This window comes from Dermacentor variabilis, chromosome 1 (assembly GCF_050947875.1).
Source record: "Dermacentor variabilis isolate Ectoservices chromosome 1, ASM5094787v1, whole genome shotgun sequence".
NCBI classification, from domain to species: domain Eukaryota; kingdom Metazoa; phylum Arthropoda; class Arachnida; order Ixodida; family Ixodidae; genus Dermacentor; species Dermacentor variabilis.
Window position 1 is genome coordinate 207,698,034 of NC_134568.1, and position 25,848 is coordinate 207,723,881.

The 25,848-nt window shown below is 41.9% G+C and overlaps 2 protein-coding genes across 6 annotated transcripts in view; one reads left to right on the plus strand and one right to left on the minus strand.

The window, feature by feature from the left end:
* Positions 1-2,470, plus strand: part of LOC142591543 (uncharacterized) — a 124,473-nt gene extending 122,003 nt beyond the window's left edge. The window contains exon 17 of the transcript XR_012830457.1: positions 2-2,470. The gene's annotated coding sequence lies outside the window, so the exon portion shown is untranslated. The remainder of the gene's footprint in view (position 1) is intronic.
* Positions 2,471-5,425: 2,955 nt separating this feature from the next.
* Positions 5,426-25,848, minus strand: part of LOC142591597 (uncharacterized) — a 71,303-nt gene continuing 50,880 nt past the window's right edge. For 3 of the 5 annotated variants that reach the window (XM_075703918.1, XM_075703914.1, XM_075703903.1), the window contains 2 exons: positions 21,097-21,207; positions 5,426-11,376 (listed from right to left, as the gene is read on the minus strand). In XM_075703918.1, coding sequence (XP_075560033.1) covers positions 11,256-11,376; positions 21,097-21,207 — 232 coding nt within the window. In that variant the 3' untranslated portion in view covers positions 5,426-11,255. Of the gene's footprint in view, positions 11,377-17,257; positions 17,720-21,096; positions 21,208-23,869; positions 23,964-25,848 lie in introns of those variants that run through there. The other 2 variants (XM_075703907.1, XM_075703911.1) reach the window with 2 other exon arrangements.

Consider the following 25,848-nt stretch of genomic DNA (forward strand, 5'->3'; position numbering starts at 1 on the left):
GTGTTCGTCCCGAAGACGGAGAGTGTGACAAAGAAGATGCAATGGCAGAACCAGATTCAAGTCCTGCAAGTCAAGCAAGCTGTAGGATATACCTTCGAAAGGTGAACTTCGTGTCTCAGCAGCAAGCTCGGCCAGAGGAAGTGAACAAAAACATGCTCTCTGGACAGCTTTGTTCCTACTTGTGCTTTAAGAGTGCCAATACAAATTAAAGCGAGACACATGCTCCGATCCGGCGTCCGACGCGCCAGCACGGCAGCCGAAATCTAGGTGTTTTGTCGTGCCAAAGCGCCGGATCGGACGCCCGGCGTGCGACAAACCGGGCAGATTTTCATCGTCTGATGCGTCCGACAACCGCACCGTCGTTTGGCTACAGCCAATGACAGCACGGCTGGCATGTGACGTTTTCCGACGTTACCTCCACAGAGGCGGTGCCGGCGGGCCGGTTTCTCGCCGTTGGTATGTTTTTTTTTTTCCTTGCCGGCTGAAGTTTGTTTCCGACATGAAATAGTTACCAGTTCAGTAAAATTACCTCGAACGTGTACCCGTTCTGAAAAGCAGCGCCTAGTACACTAGTACTAAGCTACTGGCAAGATCGGGAGCCGCGATGCGAGGGCATTTCGCAGGCAGACAGCACACACCGACCGTCCGAGCGAGGCTGCCCGCTTCGCTTGCACATTTGCCCTTCGCAACAACCACCATTTATAAAGCTTTCGGCAACGACTGCGTCGAGTAAACCATCATCATCATCAGCCTGGCTACGCCCACTGCAGGGCAAAGGCCTCTCCCATACTTCTCCAACTACTCTGGTCATGTGCTAATTGCGGCCATGTTGTCCCTGCAAACTTCTTAATCTCATCCGTCCACCTAACTTCCTGCCGCCCCCTGCTATGCTTCCCTTCCCTTGGAATCCAGTCCGTGACCCTTAATGACCATCGGTTATCTTCCCTCTTCATTACATGTCCTGCCCATGCCCCCCCATTTCTTTTTCTTGATTTCAACTAAGATGTCATTAAATCGCGTTTGCTCCCTCACCCAATCTGCTCTTTCCTCATCCCTTAACGTTACACCCATCATTATTCTTTCCATAGCTCGTTGCGTCGTCCTCAATTTAAGTAGAACCCTTTTCGTAAGCCTCCAGGTTTCTGCCCCATACGTGAGTACTGCTAAGGCACAGCTGTTATACACTTTTCTCTTGAGCGATAATGGCAACCTGCTGTTCATGATCTGATAATGCCTGCCAAACGCACCCCAGCCCAATCTTATTCTTCTGATTATTTCAGTCTCATGATCCGGATCCGCGGTCACTACCTACCCCAAGTAGATGTATTCGCTTACCATTTCCATGTGCCTTGCTACCTATCGTAAACTGCTGTTCTCTTCCGAGACTGTTAAACATTACTTTAGTTTTCTGCAGATTAATTTTTAGACCCACCCTTCTGCTTTTCCTCTCCAGGTCAGTGAGCATGCATTGCAATTGATCCCCTGAGTTACTAAGCAAGGCAATATCATCAGCGAATCGTAAATTACTAAGGTATTCTCCATTAACTCTTATCCCCAATTCTTCCCAATCCAGGTCTCTGAATACCTCCTGTAAACACGCTGTGAATAGCATTGGAGAGATCGTATCTCCCTGCCTGACGCCTTTCTTTATTGGGATTTTGTTGCCTTCTTTATGGAGGACTACGGTGGCTGTGGAGCCGCTATATATATCTTTCAGTATTTTTACATACGGCTCGTCTACACCCTGATTCCGTAATGCCTCCATGACGGCTGAGGTTTCGACTGAATCAAACGCTTTCTCATAATCAATGAAAGCTATATATGCTTTCTGTATATATATATATATTATAAATGGCTGCTTTCAGCTTTCCGGCGCACTGTCATAAGGACAATACTGAATCAATTAAAGGAACGGCATGCCTTACACACAGAGATATTTGTAGATCTGCTGTGTTCGTTGAAGTGCGGTACCACATGGGGAACCCAGTTTTAAAGGGCCCCTGAAACGGTTCGGACAAATTTTGTAGACGCGTAGGATACAGCTTAAGTGGAACATTCGCACCACAATTTAAGTGAAGCGTTACGTATTAATGGAGCTACAAGCGATTAGAAGCTACCCTCCTCCCTAGCCATGCTTTTCCTCCTCAACTCGCTCGCCGAGCGAGTGGGGCTAAGCTCCGCCTTCACTGGTTCAGCGTCACGATGCGACGTCACATCGTCCACTTCCGGTTGTTTTGGAGCCCGCCCCCGCCCGCGCGAGACCGCTCCGCTAGCCGCTTGGCCGTCGACCCCAAGCGAGAGCTATCGAAGCAGCGTGCGTTGCGAGCATTCTGTCGTAGCGCCGAACGTGTCTTGTATTCCGGTAACCACAGGCAAGCTGGTCATTTCGGCAAATGACTGCAGGCATAAACTCAAGCTGATGAAGGAAGTTTAGCGTAGACGTACGTGAGCGGCCTGATCGGTCTGCGCGGTCAATACACTTGTTGGTGCAGCGCTTAACCAGCCAAACAAAGCGCTAATATTGCTCTAACCAAGTGCAAAACATTTTAAACATTTATAAAAACAACGTGTTACACTCCTGCGAAAAATACACACCAGCAGCAAAGAAGAATACACTTCGTTGCTGCTACTGTGTATGGTTGAGCTCTGTGCCACCAGGTGGCTGCACCGTGCCGACCATTCGCATTTGCCCTTCTGCTCATCTCATGGCTCATCCCGTTACGGCAAAGTCAAGCGGCCAGACTCTGTCCCCTTGCGCTTGCGTTTTCCCTAATACCGGACTCGGGAAACGCTATTGCGTTAGTAATCTTCCGGTGTAAAGTGACGGCCACAAACGCGCAAATCCTGGCGCCGATCGAATAGCGGCAGTCCGATGCGCAGCAGCCAGTTCGCTCGGACGCTGCCTTGCAGAGGGACACGATGTCGCAGCTTGACATATTGCCAGTCGCTACGTTTGCAGTCCACAAGGCAACAAAGTCGAATCATAGTGCTCGCGAAAAGACTGAGACCGACTCTGACCGCGGCGCTCTCTTCAAAATGGAGTACGTTGTAACACAAGCAGACGACACATGCTGTGTGCCGGAAGTGCTTAAGCGTACTGAAAAATTATTCTTGTGCATTCTCTTTATGTTACTTTCTTTTGATAAAAACAAATTAACTAACATTCAAACTATTACGAAGATCATTTGTTTACCATAAAGTTGGAAAAATTATCGATCACGCGCCCTTGTCAGCCAATCGGATAGCTCGCCCCACTGACGTCGTGTGGGTGATTTCGGTCATATGGGTAGGGGCGGCTTAAAATTCCGCCGAGCAGTGCGCTGCGATCGGCAGCGATGTGCATATTTAAAACCTTATAATAAATTACACGCTTTACGCGGAGCACTTATATGTGTCAATTAATGATCAGAAGGACCTACTCTAACGACTCAATACGTTTGTAGAAAATCGTCAAAAGCGTTTCAGGGTCCCTTTAATGGGTTGCAGACATGACGTGAGACTTAAAAAAAAAAGGTGTTTTCCTAGCCTGAATCAAGTTAGCACATCTACACACTGCCCCAAAACAGGGTGTTTGTATTGAATGACAGCTAGGAACTTGTTCAGCAGAACTGATTAGCACCCATGCATTAATTCTCTCGGGAACTGGTGCACGTCTGCGCAACAACCACGGCTGTCCAGCAGTACAATCATTCAGAACAAGAGTCCTCACTTGCATCGGCCCCTCACCTTTGAGACGTCAAAAGTGGTGTTATGCTTTGGATTCGAATGGAAACAGCGATTTGATAATTTTTAATAGTGAATTCTGAAGTCGAACACAATCTCAATAGCAAATATCATTTGATTAGGCTATACGTTTCTACTTCATTTTGCCTGCTGGCATGTTGAAGGAGATCGTCAGAAAGCCATGGAGATTACATTGGTAAAGACTTCCTGTACTCCCCAGTTCAATCTGAGTACATAGGCAATATCTTTTCCCTAACACTATTGTTCATATTAACACCCAATAATTGCCTTGATTACTTTTCTCGGAAAGTCAATCGGCTCGCCTGGGTCTGGTGCAGCTTTTAAAAGAAACATGCTTATTCCGGTCAGGAGTTCTCACATTTTCAATCAGTGTATTTAGAATGTTTAATAATTTTTTCTCTTGCATATATGTACTGGATATATATGTCTATGCACCCTTAGATTTAACTAGAAGTGTATTGGTCATCTGCATCTCTTTGCACCACGCAGTTAATAAACCTGGTTTATTTTACTATAATATTGTTTTCTTTGATCACTGTTCCTGATCAACATTCCACCAACAAGAATCGCGCATAAAAAGACATGATATCACTAAAATTTTTTTACATAGCTTCATGTTGCAGATAGGCAGCTCCTGTTGCAAAGTTACGTGTTACTTCTAGAAAACAATGTTGAAAACAGCAGTTCACCTGGCTAAAACTACATTTGGTACCGGCCGACAAGAGTCATGGGTGCACCAAAGTAAGTAAAACCATAAAAAATTTTACTGCACAAACTTATTGCGAGAAAAACATCGTCCGCGCAACGAACACTCGCTCGCTTGCAGACAACACACTTGACAATGACAGCAAAATTGAAGACGTCATGTTGTATAACCCATGCCTCAAATATGTATATGTATGTAGCAAAAAGGTGTCAACATAAATTTGCGGTTGAAATAAAGCACCAGTATAAGAGTGCACGGGCGCAATCGCTCTCGGCGCCTGCAGCAAAATTAATGTTAAATTTGCCACGAAGCGTGTCTCCGTCCTAATCCAGTTCGCTCACAGCGCCCTTGCATAATTTTTCCACACGCGGCACCTCAACGGAAGAGCACCATTCGGCCCACTTGACCATTGTCTAGTACACTCTACCTGAACTGCTCGTACTATAGTTGCTACCAGGGTTGTGGCACCACACTATTGTGATTCAGTGCAACAAGATATTGCACTTTTCAAAAATAGAAAACTGGTTTGGAAAACCATCCATACTGTATCCTATGCGGTGCAATTTTGTTCTACATTAAACACTGGTTTTGTGAGCACTATCTACCACAAGCACTGCGCTTGTACATTGTGTTCTCCACAAAAAAGTACCAGGAACAGAACTTTGTAGAAAGTAAATAACTGCAAGAATGTTGGTGTTGCAGAAATGAAAATGTGTACTGGAAAGGGTTCAAGTGTTAATACAGTTAACCTCAACATAAATGATCAGACCTGAGATAAATTTAAAATGTTCCTCACCAATATCAGTATGTTTTGAATACATGCTTATAATAAAGGCATCTTTAGTGTCAGATGCGACTTTGTTATAACGAGGCTAAACTGTAGAAGCACACAATAACACTTGGCTCTTATAAGTTACCTGAAAATGCGTTGCCATAAGTGCCAAAGATCCATTCAACACAGCTTGGACACAGGAATGCAGGTGAGAGAAAGAATCAGTTTATTTATAGTTCATTTGAACAAGTAAAAAATAAAGTCACCGAGTTCACATCACTTTCAAGAAGTGTTCATTGAACTTCAATCTCATGTTGTCTTAATGGGTCGGGAATGGGATGTCACAAATACAACTTGAGAAAATGAACACAGTCCATGGCTTTCTTGCTGTAGAGCATAAAAGAAAAAAGCAAGCTGCACTGCAAGATTGCTAAAGCGCTAACCACACATACGCGCCAACGTAAGCGTCAGCTTGCGTCCAATTGTGGAAAACGTGACCACGATTTCTGGGCAAAAGGCCTCTGGAACTGAATGAGTTTGTACAATGAAAGTTCTTTCCTCCCTCATCTGAAGAGGGGATCCACGCAGAGGTGTCCACATCTCTGCCAGATATCAGCGTACGAGACTGGCTGGTTGGGGAAGGCGATGGCATGCTGTGTGCCCATTTCAGCAACTCCGCTACACTGTCCCTTGAACAAAAGGGGGGTACCCTGCAAGTTTCTAGAATCTCACTCTATTGACAATGGCTCGTGGACCCCCTTTTTCTTCTTGTAAAACTTACATTCCCTCTTGGTCACACCCCCGAGTCTAGCCTTTGTTCACCTGTCAGCCACCGTGGGTGCAACCAGCTGAATTATCCCGCTTCTGTCAGACGCGAACCGACGCCGATGCCGGTGTGTAGGTTAGCGCTTAAGACAAGTGCCAGCTTGCTCCTTGATTGAAATGGTTGCTCGGCAATGTTGTACACGGTAAATGTTAACACTACCCCAAGTACCTATTTGGCTCTAACCTCACAGAACCTTTTATTTACAAACTGCAACATCATTTCCTTTTTTCTTTTGCTCCATCGTAAAAATTGATAACTGCATCTATCCACACTCTTAAAAAAATTTACACCCATTGGGGATTATCTTGTCCCACAACGATAATCGTCATCTGTCTTGCCCGTATTTCTTTAACGCTGCAAGCCCAGTACTTCCAAGTCGCGAATGGCTTGTGTGTTATCAGCATGACACAGCATTCTCGACAGGAAAGTAGTGAGGGCTGAGTTTTCAAGAAAGGAAACGCAAGCAAGGCAGATGACGATTATTGTTGTGGGACAAATATACACCCCAAAGGGTGCAACTGTTTTAAGAGTGCAGAAAGATAACTGCATAAACACTGAGAGGTTGTTTTTTCATCCACTTGCATTTCCCTCTGGATCATTTCTACACCTCGCAAATTCACGCACACACAGTTCAGAGTCAAAACTGTGTGCATGAATATTAAATAATTTCTGCTATGCTTTCCTTCAGTTCTCTTTTTCATTCAGAGCATATATAGGAAGGAACAGCACAAGCTTCCAACATTTATTAAATGGAAAACAAACCAATAGGGCCCAGCTTCTTGGCCGTTTTAATTTAAGAAAACTCGTTGATTAGAGGTGTATATAAATACGTGACTTTAGGGCAAAGCTGTTAAAGGGAGTTCCGCAACTGTTTTCGTGTGCCAAAGGGCAGCATGTGACTGCATGGTCGATGTCAAACATAAACGCAACATGTCTAAGAGCCCTGAATTTTGTTTGATGAAACGCAATGATCGATGGTTATAAAATAAGTTATCTTGCATATACAGTAGAAGCTCGTTCATTTGTTTTGGGGGAAAACTTACAACCCGAAGTCACTAAAAAAAATTTGGCATACTCAATTGTACTTTACATCTCCAGAATTTGAAGCATTCCGCGAATAGACACGCACCAAGCAGCTGGAGACGCATGTCGTTTTTGCTGCTTCGGCTATCTTGCGTTTACACCCCTCGTATTCGAACTGGGTCAGTAGCTGCTTTGGTGGGATGTCTTGGCGTGCCCACTCGGCAAAAATCGTTGCGTCACGAGACACCAACACATGCTGAGCTGTCAGGGCCTGGGCGGTCGGAGAAGCGCTTCGTTTCCTATTCTGTATCTTTTGACAGCATAAACTAAAACGAAATCAGTGTGTGACGCTGGAATACAATGCTGCCAGAGCGAAACATGATGCTCACTTTGCGAACGGCGACATTTCAGCTATCACCTATTAAAGGTGTGCAATAGCTGCGGCAGTGAAAGCCGATGTTGTGGTGCTGCAACGCAATGCTGCAGGGGGCTTCTCCAAGAACTGCCAGCCAGGACTGCACTTGGCCGCGGCGAGGCTGTGAGTCAGTAAACAGACCCCTAGTACTTTCGAGCAGTGTACGAACTCACTTAATGCTGTCTTTGATGTATCAGTTGTCAAATTGGCATACAATTTTTTTTATTGCTACTGTACTGCTTGAATGAAAGCTGGCACAGTACAGAACTCAAGGCAGTCGAAACTGACCCGGTGCCCCACCTTTAGAAGCATTTCGGCCCATGGTACAGCTTTAGGACATTAAACTTCCCAAATCAAAAGTAACTTTTTTTACTTCTTACAGTTATGGCCATATTAAGGAATATGAAGGTGGCACTAAGCTCAAGGTAAATGAAACTGTTGTATGCATCAGCCATAAAACTATACGTTAAAATAGTGAAAATAGCCATAAAACTGGATGTTAAAATAGTGAAAAGCTACATAGGTAGCAAAGTTATAACAGTAAGAAGTACGATTAATTTGATTGATTGATGGGGTCGTAAAGCAACATACAACCGCTACGAGAGATGCTGCAGTGAATGAGGTTGCAAAACGAGGACTTCGCATGAATGCACACTCAAAGCTCAAAGGTTGCTCGCTGTCTGCATGTGATTTTGCAGACCGCTGCTAGAAAAAGTAAATGCTATTGCATAGTCAAAGAGGTCTAATGCACTAAAAAAATATTTGTTAAGAAATATGAGGGAAAACATGATGCCAGACACAACATATGTTAAGGGTTGAGCACACCCATGACATCATATATTACTCCTTACTGGACAATTTAAAAACATTGTAGTTTCGCAAGATGACAGCAACAGCAAGGTATTGGAATATTACACAAAGTAAGGCTTGTTTTTTCAAATGCACTGCAGCATCCCTAAACAGGGCATAATGTGCGTCCGCCTCCTGCTCCCAAAGAGAGCTAGGTCTTGGTCAGCATCCTTGCTTTTTGTCTCAGCCTCATGTTGCTGTACTGCCACGTCTTGGCACTTCTGGCATTGAGTTGCAGCGTTCATTGCATGTGCAGCTTGCATTCCGCTGCTTCTACTGCTCTTCGGGACATCACGCTACATTCAACATTAAAAGACTAACCCAGAGACAAGCTTCAGGTGGGAAATGGGAGAGGATCGAACACCATTAGTTTTATTCTTTAGCTGCCCAAAGCTGAGAAATGACACCGATGCAGCTGGAGTATCGCAAGAAAACATGTTTTCAAATAACTGCGCTTCAAATAACACATGTTGTGCCCTATTAAAAATAAGGTCACTTTCTAAAATTATTCTCGTTAATATTAGAAAAATTCCAAGTATTATAATTTTCTGTCTCTTTCTGAACTATGTTAAAACCGAATTCAGTAATACATTAGACTTTCTTTAATTCGACTCCGGCTAATTCGATCCCGGCTGGCGCCTATGAATTTCTATGGACTTGAACTTTCCTTATTTCGATCCTAAAATTGGCTTTCGCCGGATAACCCGAATTTGACAGTAGGCATGCGTGCGTCTGACTCCTACGGTGACTCCAATAGTGACCATTTTAGTGGAAGTGTGTCCCAATAGAGCTTAAGGGTCAGTGAATGCGTTGCACACCCTTTCTGTGTCCCTCTATTCTGCTTCGCACTGCACCACTTAACGTCATTATCCCGTCGAGAATGCCTATTTTCGGCCTGCCCTAGGAAGATTTTTAAGCAATAACAGTAGCTCACAATGTCTGATTACAGTATTTACTCTATTCTAACACGCGCATTTTTTGTTATTTCTTTCAAAGAGATTGGGCCGATGATTGCCTGCGCGGTGCAAACGGAGACAATACAAGTGCTTCGCGACGTTCATATGCTTTATCGCATAATCCAAATGTATTGCGACAAAGCTGACTTTAGAAAACTGGCCGCCGTTGTGCAACACTCATTAGACCCTCAGCTATCTTCCCAAAAAGAAAAAAACAGGAGCGTGTAAGAGTTCTACTTTGTTTAGGAGCTTTAATGTTATTTCTACAATAAGGGCTGAGGTTAGGGTCAATACAACAATGCGTGAGTCAGCGAGCGAAAAACCTGAGAACTGTTCGGACCGATGGCAGGAGCCAAAGAAGCTTTTTTTTTATTATTATTCTAACCTCACAGCATGACACACACGCGCTGGAGCACGGGAAGATGACGATGACTGCTAGATCTACGTTAGTTTTCTACTTTGTACAAATCGAACGTAGGCGTGCATTTGATTCGAGGGCGTATATTAGAATCAGACAAAATGAATCGTGGTGTTCTAAAGTATTTTTCGGCATCTTGTGTAATTCGACCCGCCGGATAAGTTGATTAATTTCATCGGTCCGTCAGGGTCGAATTAACGGAAGTCGACTGTGTCAACAGAGGTTCATGGTTAAATGAGTGTTGTACATACAACATTGAAGAGCAGAAAAACTTGTAAAGGTACTTTGTCATGGAGACACTGTCACAAAGAGGAGCAACTCTCTAGACAGTTGGCTACTCTGTTCGGCATGGTCAGGTTGACATGTCAGCTGTTAAATTATGCTTTGTTTTCTTGCATAGCTTTAGGCACATCGCTTTGCGTGAAGTGTATTAGTGTTCCTATACACACTCCCATAGAGAGCAGAGTTCAGCATTTTCTTTGAGCCACTTGTGTCATGATTCATCAGGGAAGCCAACAGAATGGCAGCAACACCTGTGCTGTGCTGGTTTCAGCACTTCCAAGAGTACCAGCACATGTTTACTGTTCCATCATACACATATGTCACAATTATTTCTGCCTTTAGTGTTCAAAGTCATTGGTGCTCTTTGCCAAATTATAACTACGTGTTACATCGTTATCAAGACGGAACACACATTGTTAGCTGAAAATGAACATAGAGGTGGTTATTGCAAGCATGCTTTATCTAATTTATTCTTGATTTTGTAACAGTACTTGCCTTGTTCAAAATAAGTTAAGGTATGCCGCCATCAACAGGGAGGCATGGCCAATGTACTCACACCATCTGTTGCCAGGTGGACACCATTGCTTCGACAACAATTTTTCTATGTAGTGCATTTCATGCACATTACTCTTTTCAAACACTGTGTCATTGTGGCATAATCATATGTACAATCAATAAGTGAAATGTGTTCATTATAATTGTATCAACACACAATAAAGGGCCAAAGTGTGTTTTGGCAGCACTTAACTGGCTCCTGCAAGCCCAAGCAGTGGCTTTCCCTCACAATAGATCTAAATATGGCAGACCTTTGCACAACTCTGCTTCCTATAGGAGTATACACAGGCACTAGAATCTACATGTCTGCACAGGCTCATCCATGCAATCTTGGGCTGTAGTCCATCTAATAAAGGTTGGAAGGTTCCTTCCTTGGTCTATGTTGTTTTTCACTATTAGCTTTCCTTGGTCAAGTCCTGGTTCATTGCACCTTGCAAAAATGTCAAGATGCCCATTTGGCTGACATAAAGCAAGCTGTATGCAAGACACAATTCTACATTTAACATTGCCAGTACACACATAGTTGCAACCATGTCGGCTGCCTTAAGTAGTTTCAGTTGCAAATCAACAGTTGTGTTTCAGTTGCAAATCAACAGATAAAATTGTTGCTTACCATTCAGTGCTTAATATTAAAGCACATGACAAGACAACAAAGTTGTGAAAAAGGCCCATACTGTGTCATTTTCTTTTTACCGCGGTTGGCACAGGGCTAATTTTGTGACGCAAGCTGGTGAAGAGCAAAAGCTTGTGCTGTGTCGCCTGGCAATGCCTTAAGTTCAGTCTCGTGGGCAAGTACCTGCCACAGTTGCTCGAGCTCTCTCTCCAGCTTCCTGAAAGGGAGAAGCAGGTGTCATCTAAATAAGCTGGAAGAACATGCAGGACATTTCACTGTAGAGTACCATGCACACAACAGCCAAGTTGCACATTTACATCAGTGTGAATTATTACTTACGAAGAATTCACAGTAAATACATGCATTCAGTAAATTCTGTAAGAAAAGGTTTCTATGGTTCAGCTGTGAACAACACGACCCGGGTGTCAAACTCGAGCCTAAACCAGAATTATAGTCAGAACTGAACTGGAACCGATTATCTTGGAAAGTACCTGAACTACAAAAAATAACAGTTACTTGTTCAACAGGAAACGGTTCAAACATATGGCTGAAAACAAGTGCTCAATACATGAACAATTCTTTGAATTAATTACTTTTTTTCAGCACACTCCAATAGTACATTGTTAAAACTCTCGAGTTGTGCACGAGACTGGGGTAGACTATAGGTATGTGCTGGTAACTATACAGCCACCTAAGGCAGAGACACTTGCACTTTCGAACTTGGCTATGCCAGCTGTGTTTCATAGCTGAAACATTATTTCAGGGGCCCTGCAGAATCACCGTTTGTGTTGAAGCTCCTATTCCAGCCATTAGGTAAGCTTGCTACTATTACTAGATAAATACACGGAGAACAAAAAACACAGTGTCCTTGAGAAGGGAAAATAGGAAAACCAGGAAGCTCATGAGCATGGCTTCATGTAACAGTAAAACTGCACATTGCCTTCTTAGTGTGTGGTAAAAATGGCTATAAACAGCATGGGAAATCTGCTTTTGTTGCGTACAATGGTTGAACACATGTTTGGTGCCTCCAAGGAGAGTACAATGCTCTTCAATTTCCACGAATCAATCATGGGGCACAATGTTCATGATTCGGATTGTCCACACTGAGTCAGCGCATGACTGCCTACGTGCAGTGGCGTAAGAAAGATCATCGTCTGCACAAACTCTCCTTGTTCATTGTACAAAAGCATCAATGTTCTCACCTGCTTTTACTTTTTTAAACAAGCAGAAAGCTGAGCAAAATGTCAATTGCTTCTTTGCTACAGACTAGACGTTTGAATTTGTAATTTATGTAATACAATGTGATTCTGCGCTGTCACTGACACCACAGATCAAATGCCACAGTTCACTCAACACTCCAGTAGTAACTACTTGAAGCAAAAGAAAAATGAACTGATTATGCTGTTGTCAAGGCAAGGAAACTCCTCCCCATGCAGACACAGGCATTCTCAATAATGAAGTCTGTCTTTAAAGGGGCCCTGAACCACCCCTCGGGCTTGGGGAAGTAACATAGTCTGCGGGTAGCATACGCTGCTGTGAACATCTCAGCCAAGTTTTGCTGTCGTACGCAGTGCGTGGAGCTTGCAAGTGGATCGCAAAGTCACTTTCTCTCAAACGCTCTCTTTTCAACAGAAGGCCCTGTCCTCACTCTCTTCTAGATGCACTATTTCATCATTGGACACACTATTTCGTCATTCCCTTAGACAGCTGCTATTAGCCAATAGCTGTCATCAAGCTGAGGTTGACTACATGGCATAGACAACATGGCCGCCGTGGTTACCCACCATGAGTCTACTGGCTAAACGCACTGCGGCTCGCTGAGGACAACCGCATTTCGGTTTTGTTAAGTGCATCATAGGCGCCAAAGGCGGAAGTAGTGGCATCTACGTTAGCATCCAAAATGAAATTTGAACTGCATGCCACGGTGATATTTAGAAGGCGAAGCGTTGTGGGCACGCCCCACTACACTGTAGCCTTCACAGTGCAAGGCATTGAAGAAGGAACGAGAGCACAGTGGATACCATGCTTGATTGCCAATAACTCAGCTTCTGCTAAATGCATTGAAGTACTTTTTGTGGCAAAGTATTTCTGGAATTGCCTATTTTCACTTCAAATGCCGTTCTGCACTTCAATAAAAAGTGGTTCAGGGCCCCTTTAATTTGACATTAATAAAAAAAATTCCAGCATGGAACTGCGTGGCTGCTGTTTGCATTGTCAACATCTCAACGCCCAAATCTATGCTGCATCCTCAAGGCCAGTGCAACCCCCCTCATCGTCTTTATGAAGGCCATCTTTACCTGTATGCCTGCTGTAGCTGTATAACATTAAGCTTCATTGATATTCATGTAAAAACATTGATTGCTGTCTCCCAAGTGCGAGAGGCCCCACTTCTTCCAGCTCCTGACAAAACTTGTGCATGCGCCATGTGGATAAGTTGATAGTACTGTGCAACATGTTGCCATAGGGCAAGATAAAATTTACTGTGCCGAACCGGTTCGCAAACTGGTTGATTCTTGCAAACCAGCTTGCATACGATTATAACTTTTTACTTCTCCAAACTGTAACGAAATCAGACCTTGTTGAACCTGAACCGAACCAGTATTAGTTTCGGTTCAACACCATGGTCATGACATTACACTACAGCCTTGCATAAAAAGTCTACAGCGTGCTCGGTATATGGCCAGATCTGAGTGAGCCACCTTATGTTGCATTCCCCTCCACTCTAATGCTCTGTTAAGTTAGACAGACATGCTGATGCAATTGAGTGTTCGGGATGCAATACAAAGCAGGCCATGCTGTGTGGGTCGTGGAATTTTTACATGAGAGAAAGAGAGAAACATTTATTCATCATCATCATCGTCATCATCATCATCATCAGCCTGCTTACGCCCACTGCAGGGCAAAGGCCTCTCCCATACTTCTCCAACAACCCCGTTCATGTACTAATTGTGGCCATGTCGTCCCTGCAAACTTCTTAATCTCATCCGCCCACCTAACTTTCTGCCGCCCCCTACTACGCTTCCCTTCCCTTGGAATCCAGTCTGTAACCCTTAATAACCATCGGTTATCTTCCCTCCTCATTACATGTCCTGCCCATGCCCATTTTTTTTTCTTGATTTCAACTAAGATGTCATTAACTCGCGTTTCTTCTCTCACCCAATCTGCTCTTTTCTTATCCCTTAACGTTACACCTATCATTCTTCTTTCCATAGCTCGTTGCGTCGTCCTCAATTTGAGTAGAACCCTTTTCGTAAGCCTCCAGGTTTCTGCCCCATAGGTGAGTACTGGAGACACAGCTATTATACACTTTTCTCTTGAGGGATAATGGCAACCTGCTGTTCATGATCGGAGAATGCCTGCCAAACGCACCCCAGCCCATTCTTATTCTTCTGATTACTTCCGTCTCATGATCCGGATCCGCCGTCACTACCTGCCCTAAGTAGATGTATTCCTTTACCACTTCCAGTGCCTCGCTACCTATTGTAAATTGCTGTTCTCTTCCGAGACTGTTAAACATTACTTTAGCTTTCTGCAGATTAATTTTTAGACCCACTCTTCTGCTTTGCCTCTCCAGGTCAGTGAGCATGCATTGCAATTGGTCCCCTGAGTTACTAAGCAAGGCAACATCATCAGCGAATCGCAAGTTACTAAGGTATTCTCCATTAACTTTTATCCCCAATTCTTCCCAATCCAGGTCTCTGAATACCTCCTGTAAACACGCTGTGAATAGCATTGGAGAGATCGTATCTCCCTGCCTGACGCCTTTCTTTATTGGGATTTTGTTGCCTTCTTTATGGAGGACTACGGTGGCTGTGGAGCCGCTATATATATCTTTCAGTATTTTTACATACGGCTTGTCTACACCCTGGTTCCGTAATGCCTCCATGACTGCTGAGGTTTCGACAGAATCAAACACTTTCTCGTAATCAATGAAAGCTATATATAAGGGTTGGTGATATTCCACACATTTCTCGATCACCTGATTGATAGTGTGAATATGGTCTATTGTTGAGTAGCCTTTACGGAATCCTGCCTGGTCCTTTGCTTGACAGAAGTCTAAGGTGTTCCTGATTCTATTTGCGATTACCTTTTATTCACATTTATTCAGGGTTCAGTTATTGTGGTTGGAGCCCATATCGTAAGGCTGCACACAGACTAGGACAATGCATGCCCTGAATGACTAAAGATATATGTACAGAGCCCTTAGAGATAACCACTCCAGTTATTTAAATATAAGGGATACAGGAAAATATGTATCCTGGTCAAAATGCACATCACTGGCAGAAAACAGGAATTGTGCAATAACTGCTAACAACCTGTGAGCTAAATTTAACAAGTAACTTTGATATTAACAGCAGCACCTATAACTCGACACCAGTTTCCAGACCTTCATTACCCCCCCCCCCCCCCCCCAAAAAAAAGAAAGTTTATATAGTTTTGTCCCACAGTGCCTAAGGAAGGCTACGTGGGAATACAGTATGATACTCAATTTCGGTTCTAGCAGAGTTCCACCTGGTCATCTTCAATTCTGCAATTGCAACGTCTGCACTGAAATAAATAAAAGCTTGTCTCAAATTTTATATAGTATTTAATTATTAAACTACAGATAGTTGTCACTGAAACGCCTGGTATATAGTTATGTATTCAACATTTAGCTATCTTTTTTGTACTAATGGCATGGTAAAAGTGTTGGAACACTAAGCTTTGTTTACAAGCTGTTTCCAGACTGTTCAAGAAATGTTTGCAGAAAATTGAGCAGTATTTACAAACTCAAATTATTTTTTCTTTAATGGTGTCTTTATCACCTTTTTATTTTGTAAAGTGGCTTCATAGACCAAGGAAAAGGCAATGAAAGTTCATTGCATGCTTGGTGCACACTTTGTTGCATGTATTTACTTCTATATAGAATCTTAACTGTATTGGTATTATTAATGGCTTTTCTCATGAATGGGAACAAGAAAACTGCAAACTTGCTGAGCTATGCTTCATGTGACTGTACAACCAGCCTCACTTGGTAAAAATCTCCATAATTACCGTGCATAATAAACCACATAATACAAGTAACCAATTAACTTGCTTGTGTATGTCATTGTGTGCCTTTAAAAGCATGCACTCTCATTCAATTTTCTCACACATCACAATTCAAGCAGAAAAACATTTGCATGGGCAGACAAGTAATGTACTACTCTTTAACCCTTTACCTCCTTTTGACAAGTATAGCCGTCATAAAATTTTGTACCAATATAACCAATGATGACTATAGTTGTTATAAACAAAAGTTCGTCTAGTTGCAATTCCTGACACTAAATGGCCACACTTGTCAAAGTTGTGCCATTTGTGTCTCGCCTTTCATTATATTGCCGCCTCTGACACTCCCGCATAAAGCATGGCTGCCTCCTCGAAGCGAAGAAATGAAAGCGTGCGTAAAAAAAGTATTTTGACAACTCCTCATTAGACCACAGCTCTGTAGAGTTTTGTTCTCATCTGAGGAGTCTGATGATGACTATTCTATGGATGGCCAGGAGGAGCTGTGAGTCTACCGTATGAAGACGGTCTACTAACTGCCTTAGAAGCTGCGTAAAAGTAGCCACTATTCATGTGCATGTTTTTGCAACGTTTAGCTTATTTTTTCTTTGTAGTCTCTTTTCATAATGTATTGAGCCCTGCAAAACACTTTTTTGTAAGACACCAGGGCCACGCAGTGAAGCTTTCTTCAACCTATCTTACTACGCAATTTGTGAAATAAAGGAACCTCATTGAATTGAAATAATAATCCCATTTTATTCAGAAAAACAAGCTCTACAAATTGAGTGAAAAATTTTTTTTTGGTAAATTTGGCATAATTTGCTTCTTTTTTTGTTGCGGTAGGGAAAGGGTTAATTAGCGGGCCTGGTTATATGGGAGTAGATGAGTGGAGTTGTTGCCAGAGCACAAGTCATAGTCTGTCCATCCTTGCTTGAAGAATTGCCTGATCCACAATGGTTATTAAACTGCGATGTCAACTTTTTTTTTTTCCCTTCCCCGCTCAAGAAAGTTAGCGACGTTTCACAGCTTTATCCTTTCACTAGAACTTCATACGGTAATCCAGGTGTGGCACTTATGGCTATGCTAAGGAAACATGCAGCACAACCACACAAAATCAAGCTTCAGTGATATTTTTTTTCCTGTGCCAGCAGCACACGAGCAGTAAATCCACGTTCCATCCACCTGCCCAATTAGCATATGGCCACAAAAGCTGGCAATGTTCATAGCCCGAACAACTGGTTTTTGGACTGTTGCAAGCAGGTGCAGAAAGCACATGGTGCCGGTCTCCTAGAACTTTGAAGCAGGGCGTGAGCACCTGCAACAGTGCAGCATGTATTACAGCATTGCTCAGGGTGCCCTTGTAGGGAATGTTTGCAGCAATGGTGTCAGTGACCACTAAGAGTGTTCGCATTTGGTGCTGAGGTAGAAGTGGGGGAAATACCCTGAAAACTGCTTCCAATGATGGTAAACAGGATGACAATGGGAACTACCAAGAGTAGATGTGTCTGAGCAGAACTTTACTGTTTTTGTAACACCTGCAACAAAGGCACAATATGGAGTGGTTGCATGGTTCACTGGCTACAGGCAGAGTTAAATATGGCATTCAATAGCTGGCACCATGACCGTGTCACATGTAAAGCTTAAACAAGTGGATGTTTTTTCTTCTCTTCTTTCTAAATAAAAACAGTTCATGATGCAAATGCTGTGACACGAAACAAGTAGTTTTCATCCACATCAATGTGTTACCTTTGCAATTATGTGAAGCTTGAATAATGTCGTATGCGAGTGTTATAGTTGCTGCATCATTCTGTAACTAAATGTGTGGGTATATCTGACACAGGGGTGCGCAAATGAATATTTGAAGTCACAAATACAAATAGAACAATTCTTTTTGTTCAAATTTGGATACTATTGCTGTTTATTTCAATTGGCACTTGAGAGTTTGCTGTTTATTACAGCCGAATACTGTGAAATAAATACAGCTAATGAGGGCTTTGAAGAGAGGATTTGCAGTTTGCAGCTTTGTGCTGGCTACTTCAAGTATATCATAGTTGTGCCAACTTAACCAAAAATATCAGGCCCCTCTTGTAACCTCTATGTACATATTAAACAATTCTGCTGCAGGTGGTAGCGTTGCTCTTCATAGGCAGTTCACTGTGCAAGTAAGTGGAGCTGTTATTTTGTTAGTACAGTGGAATATCGATAAATTGAAATCATTTAAATGGAACTGCCGCTTAAACAGAATGCCATCTTCGTGGTTGGTTGGTTTGGTATTCACGCAATGCTCTCTGCAATGTCTCTCAGTAAATGGAACTCTTGATAAACGGAACAAATTTCCCTGATCCCTTGAAGTTACATTTAAAGAGAGTCCACTGTACTGTAAACTGCAGTTATGGCCTTAGGTTACATACAGGTTTGTTATTTCTATAAATAAGATTCTATTTCCTTGGTGAATTTCGCCATCTTTGCATAACTAAAAAGATCTGCAGTGCTCTGGTATTGTACCTAGCACTGCTGAATCACATCAACAGTTATTTTTAACCTTGCATTAAAATACAATGACCCAAACTCTCCATGTGCATTGGAAAGCACCTACTTCCTTTGTTTAGTTATTATCATAGTATGGTCACACAGAATGTGATCGTCTTTTCATTCTTTCTCATTAATATGCAGTCTACTTGCCCAGGTTATCAGTTCTAAAAATTATTCACATTGCAGGACATAAATTTATGACAATTTGTCTCCATCCAATCCATTCCCTATGATCTTTAGATGTATAGAAATATTTAGTACTCCATTCAATATATGAACCAGATTTATTTATTTTTCCTACTACTTGAACACCCCTTGTAATAAATAAATCAATCAATTTTTTTTTTTCAATCAAAGGAACTTTTATTTCTCCACAAGAAATATGGGGGTGACAGGAAAAAGCCGTTAACTGCAGCTTGACAAGGCTCCGGCCCCATACAAAGTATAAACACTCATATATGTGACAAGAAAAACAGCTTTATTTAGTTCTTTTTTTTTCTGAAGCTTCATGATATAAACCAGCATCAAAAAATTACACTTAGTGGCCAGCTTCATGCACTCTGGCCAGTGTTTACATTTTATATTCACAGACTATTTTTCTGCCAGTAAACTTATGCTTGGATGCATCATATTTTTGCAGCTTGTACCAAGCTCCAAGAAAGAAGTGGTGCACTGTAGATGCACAAGACAAAAAGCATATGTTCGCAGCCACTTGGGGGCAAATGGAGTATTTTTCTGTAAAGTGCCTAATTATGCCAACCTTTAGATATTCATTTAGGGGTAGAATGGCTATTTGAGGAGTTGGTTTGTGGTACCATCTACATCCAATACATACACATGGCAGACGAAAATTGAAAAAGGGGTTGTAACCGCCGCTCCGTATGTCTACTTCAGTGCATAATAAAAAGGGCTATAAAAATAGCTAAAGCTTAAAGGGACCCTGAAACGATTTTGACAATTTTGTACAAAAATACTGAGTCATGAGGGTAGGTCCTTCTGATCATTAAGTGACACATTTAAGCACTCTGCGTAAAGCATGTAATTTGTTATAAGGTAATAAAAATGTGTATTGCTACTGATCGCAGCAGTGCCACACCCCTGAGTTTTCAGCTGCCCCCTTTTTTAAAAGAAATTACGGAAAGAGAATAGACAACAACAATTTATCACTACACTCGAGCACTTCCGGCCCACAGCAAGTGTCATCTGCTTGTGTTACAACATTCTCAGTGTTGACGTAAGTTGCACGATCAGTGTTGGTCTCGAGCTTTCTTTTCGTGAGCACCATAGATCACCCTTGTTACGTTGTGGGCTGCAAATCTAGCTATCGGCGACATGTCAAGCTGCAACATCGTGTCCCTCTGCAAGGCAACATGTGAGCAGAGTGGCTGCAGCGCATCGGGCTCTCAGTATCTGATCGGCACCAGCATCTGTGCATTTGCAGCCGTCACTTCACCCCGAAGGATTACTACCACAGTAAAATGTTTTAGTGTGTCTGGTGTTCGGGTAAACGGAAACTGGGCGATTTACTGAATGAGAGGAGGCGCAAACGTGAACGGCCTGCATGATGCAGCCACCCGGTGTCATAGAGCTCAACCAGACAAACACAGAATTAATATAGCACTAACCAAGTGTATTTTACTTTGCTGCTGGTGTAAATTTTTGCCAGGAGCGTTATCGTAAACACATTGTTTTCTTTAAATGTTTAAAGTGTTTTAGACTTGGTTACAGCAATATTAGCTCTGTGGTTAATTTCCGCGTCATCAGGTGGCTGCACCATTCAGGTCACTCACATCTACGCTAAAGCCCCTTCATCACAGCGACAGTAGCATGGAGAGGCTTTAGTTTATGCCTCTACCCATCTGTCAGGATGCCCAGTTCACGTAGCTCACCTGCGTTGTAGCGCCTGCGTACCGAACACGCTCGGCGCTGCAACAGAATGCTTGCAACGCACGCTGCTTGGATAGCTCTCGCTGGGGATCGACAACCAGGCGGCTGGCTAGCGAACAGGTTGGTGAGGCTTCGCATGCTTACTCCAAGACAACCGGAAGCAGACGACTTGATGTCACATCCTGGCACAGAGCCAGTGAAGGCAGAACTTAGCCCTGATCACTCAGAGGACGAGTTGAGGAGAAAAAACAAGGCTAGAGAGGGGGGTAACTTGTAATAGTCTGTAGCTCTCTTAATATGAGGCACTTGACTTAAATTGTGGCGTGAATGCTTTACTGTAGCTGTACCCTACACGTCTGCAAAATTTGTCCAAACTGTTTCAGGGACCCTTTAATTACTGAGAAGGATGGCTTGGGCAGGTTAGGGAGTGAGACAGTTTGAGCAGAGGGTCACAGCACGGACGCTCCCTTGCAACACAAGAGTTCTGGCTTACCTTTTTTCTCTGTGAACACTTTCCAGTTCTTGCTGCTTCTGCTCCACCTTTGTGTGCAGATGAGAGATCTGCTGTTCGTATTCTTCTTGAAGGTTTCCCTCTACTTCCCGCCTGCAACAAAGTAAAAACAAGTTCTGCTGAGTTGTCTATAAAAAACGTTTTCATAATCAGAGCTTGCAAACTGCCATTATACCACGCAGTAAGTTACCAAATCCTGCCCAGAAAGATGTCCAGTTGAACAAGAGTGGCAGCCAATAATTGACAAATATGAAATACTCTTCAATGATAAATTAAATTGATGAAGAATTACAGAAATAAATCTCTATTTTTATTCATCATACCTTACCGGCTCCTACATGGAGCGTATAGTAAGGGGGAGGAACATAATGTGACAAAAAGAGCGAACAGTTACGCAAACAGACTAACATAAATAATTATTTGTGAAGCCGTATTGCACTAACGAAGAAAAATATACACTACAACCATAATATAAATTCAACAGCACTTCAGGACAAAAAGAGACAATGTGCAACACATACACATATACAGGGTGCCCCAACTAGTCATGCACCAACATTTAAAAATATGCAAATGCCACATAGCTGGACAGAACTAAGGTAATGTTGTTTGCCATCACTTGGCGATACTCAGATTATTTTTTGCATTCTCTCCAATTACATAATTAGCCATAATTAATTAATCAGCTTCTCAAATATTATAATTAGATTAAAAGTGTCAATGAGAAAATTGTAGAGCAACATCAAAAACTCCCAATACAGCTTTCTGTTGCTCAATACATGCTACATAAAAGTGTTTTTCTGAGTGTGAAAGAAGCCCGCGAATACATGCAAAATTGCGGCACGACTGGCCGCTCGAGGCACTTTGCGTGTGTTCGTGAGCTTCTCATTTTTAATTTTCTGGCATATAATCAAACCATTATATATGTTACACATTGTCTCTTTTTGCTATGCAGTTGCACAAGTTACGACAGACTTAACCAAGTGTTCGAGACACTTTCGCACAGATGGCGGGGATATGTGTTGACCATGACAGGTCGGACTTGAGATTCACACCAAGGAACTTGCACGAAGAAGCCCGTAATATTATTGTATTATTACTGGAATAAGATAAGTCAGAATTAGAGTGTTTCCAGCTACCAATTTACATTTCTCAGAATTGAGGGTCATTTGCCATTTGCTGCACCAATTAATTAATTATATGAGGAAGATCATTTTGCAGAGTGAAGTGATCATAAAGAGAATCTATTTTGCGGCAGACAATACAATCATCTGCGAAGAGCCGAATTTTGGACGATATGCAGGTGATCATTTTTAAGTTTTACAGAATTTTTCCAATTGCCTGTGGCAGGTAGCATAATTCTTGTCCTCAAGCTGGATTACTTGAAGGGGCGGACATTATCAGCATGATAAATCAACACAGTCAACTAATTAATGAAAATACATTAATTAACTTCTTAATTAGTTACTTTACGGCACATAGCGCAATTTACAAATTGTAGCCAGTGAGTTTGCAAGATATATCCACTTAAAATGAATTTCCAAGATGATACCACTTTTGCGATGTTATTTCTCAAAGTGTGGGATGAAACACATAGGCGTTCTGGTTACTTTTGTGCTTCAATGCATAAAAGATATTTTTTCTTTTAAAGTTAAATGGAACAACAGTACATTATTACAGCGAGTTTGATAGCACATCTCCAAACTGGTGTCATTCTGGAAATTCATTCCAAGTGGATACGCCCTGTAAACTCCACAGTTACAATTAATAAATTGCCATATGTGTTGTGAAATGAATAATTAAACTGCTAATTACTTATTTTTGTTAATTAGTTGTAAATGTGTTTCTTTTTTTGCAAGCAATGTCTGCCTCGCTGAATAATCCAGCTCAAGGACTAGAATTATGTTATCTGCAATAGACGATTTTTAAGAATTCCGTAAGGCTTTAAAATGATCACACCATACTATTAGGTAAGTCACTGATAAAAATGAAAGAGTAGACGGGACAAGAATGCTACCCTGAGGAACACCAGAAAGAACATCAGTAACAGGGGATGCACAGTTATTAACGTAAGTAGACTGTAAGCGAAGTGACACAAAATTATGCAACCACAATATCGTCGATGAATCAAGAGAAAGTGATATCGGTGTTGAAATTAAATGGGAGTGAGTTTAAGCGATCAAATACTTTAAAAAATCAAGGAATAGGCAAACAATTTGTTTACTACTGTCCATCTTGAAGTGTAAATCAGTCTTAAATTCAAGCAGCTGAGTATCACAAGAAAGGTTCTTTTGGAAGCCATGGTGATAAAGAAAAAGAAATTATTTGTTTCAAGGTGGATGCACAAACACGGGAATAACCTTTGCTGTTTTCCCATTCACAGGTAACTGACCAGTTGATAATGATTGATTAAATATAAGGCAAAATTTGACTAGATAACGGCAGAGTGTTTTTTAACATTTTAGAATTCAGGTCATCAATGCCAACGGACGTGGCTAACTTTAGGTTTCTTAGTAACAGTGATCAGTTCGATGTAACGATACTTACAGTCAGTAGTGATGGGCATGTTTGAATGATCTTCTTGAGTGAAAACAGATGAAAAAAAGTCAAACGCACACACACACTCTTGATCAGTTAAAGGGGTGTTCTTGTTTTTAACTATGCTAATGTGCTCATATCCGTGACATGTTGAAATATTTTATCAGAACCTTTTTGGATTTGATTTTAAACGAGAAGGAAGATCTTTAGTAATTATCTTTGGTGATAGACAGTGCTGAGCCATAGGCTTTTATAAAAAGTGGTTCTTGTGTGCAGATCAAGATGGCGGATTGGACTGACATTTTGCATTCCTGTAAAGATGCTTTGCTTATTCCTTTGTCCTACGTAGTGACCTATCAAATCACGAATTTCTGTTGTCCTTAGTAATAGAGAAGACTGGGACATATTTATCAACTAAATCTGACATCTTGTTTTTAAGAGCCGGCCAGTTTTCTTGAACAGAGCGAAGAGAAAATGTAAGGGGTAAAAGTTTAGCGTAAAAATACCTCTAATTCTGCAATGATAACATCATAGTTACCATTGTTATAATATTGAATATGCTTTTTTTGTTACTCCTGTATGAGTTACCAGAACCTTAAGATCAAGTTGTAGTAGTTAGTGGTTGCTATAATCAAGGTACAGAACTGGTTCAATTATTTCAAAATTAGAGGTACAAAGCCAAGAATGTTGTCACTGCGTGTTAGTTGACTCACTAGCTATAACAAGCTGAAATCTAATGTAAGGTTGATGAAATCTAATGACATAAAACAAAAGGAAGACAATGAAGGCTAATCAATACGAGGAAAGTTGAAGTCCCCAATAAGGTATACATTTTTAGTAGGACAGCTCTGCATAGCATTTGAAACTCTTTCTTATATCTTCCAGGAATGAAGGATTAAAGTCAGGAGCTCGGTAACAGATGCCAATTAGGCAGTCTGGTATAATATGTAGACCACGCAGCCCAAACAATCTCGAGATCAGAGTTTGTATCAACTATTAAAGAACAAATATCTTTTTTGATAGCAAGTAAGATGCCACCATCTTTCTTTGTCATATGATCATGTCAATATGGCACAAAGAATTTCACTGTCATTCACGTCTGAGTGCAACCACATCTCTGTCAGAACGAGCATGTTCGAGTCGCTATCATCCAGAAACGAGCAGACTTCATCATGTTTAGGCAAGGTGCTTTTTATATTTGTGAAGGATAATGACAGCGAACGTACCTTGCATAGTTGTCAAGACCGTTCAAACTCGTAATTCTGCAAACACTTGCCTAGCTATTAGGTGACTGAAACAACGGAGTTAGTTGATGGATCAAACATGTTTGTGTTGTTGTCAATGTGTAACTTATCGACAGACAACTTAAATCTTTATTCTGTGTTTTGGCAAATTCAAGGAGCCTTCTTAGTGCCTAACACCTTGTAAGCGCAAAATCCTCTTGTACAAAGAAATCTGATATTTTTAGTTTGTGCACTGACGTTAAAATTTTCTGCTTGTCCTTAAAAAAAACCTAAATTTTTCTGTTACAGTAGATTTCTGTTAATTTGATTCCAGTCAATTCAATGTTCTGGTTGATTCGAACTTGACCAAATGTCCTGGCTGGCGCCCATGCATTTCTATGGGCCTAAACTTTCTTTGGAACAGAACAGCGCGGTTTTGACGGGGACAGCAGGGAGAACGACACGGATGAGCGCTGTACTGTTTCAAATATGGCTTACCAACTCGCCCAAACGTCCATTTTAACCCAAACTTTCGTTATTCCGATCCTAAAATTGTCCTTTGCAGAATAATTCGAACTTTACCAGTCAGCATGCACGTGCCTGGCCCTTATGGTGACCCTTTTACTGGCAGCGTCTGTCTCAGCAGAGCTAGGGGGACAGTGAGTGCGTTGAACACACATCACCTGTCAAAGCTGCAAAATTTTGGCCTGCCATAGTAAGATTTTCAAGCAATAATGGTAGCTTGCAATGTGTGATTAAGGTAATTGCCCAGTTCTAACGTGCACCGCCCCCCATTTTTTTTTTCAAAGTAAATTGAACAGAAAACCACATTCGTGACATTTGTATGCTGCGCCACATAAAACACCTGTGCTGCAGCGAAGCTTACTTTAATATAAACATGCAGCGAAGCTGACTTTAGAAAACCAACTGCCACTGTGCAATACAAATTAGGCCCTTACCCATATTTTTAGAT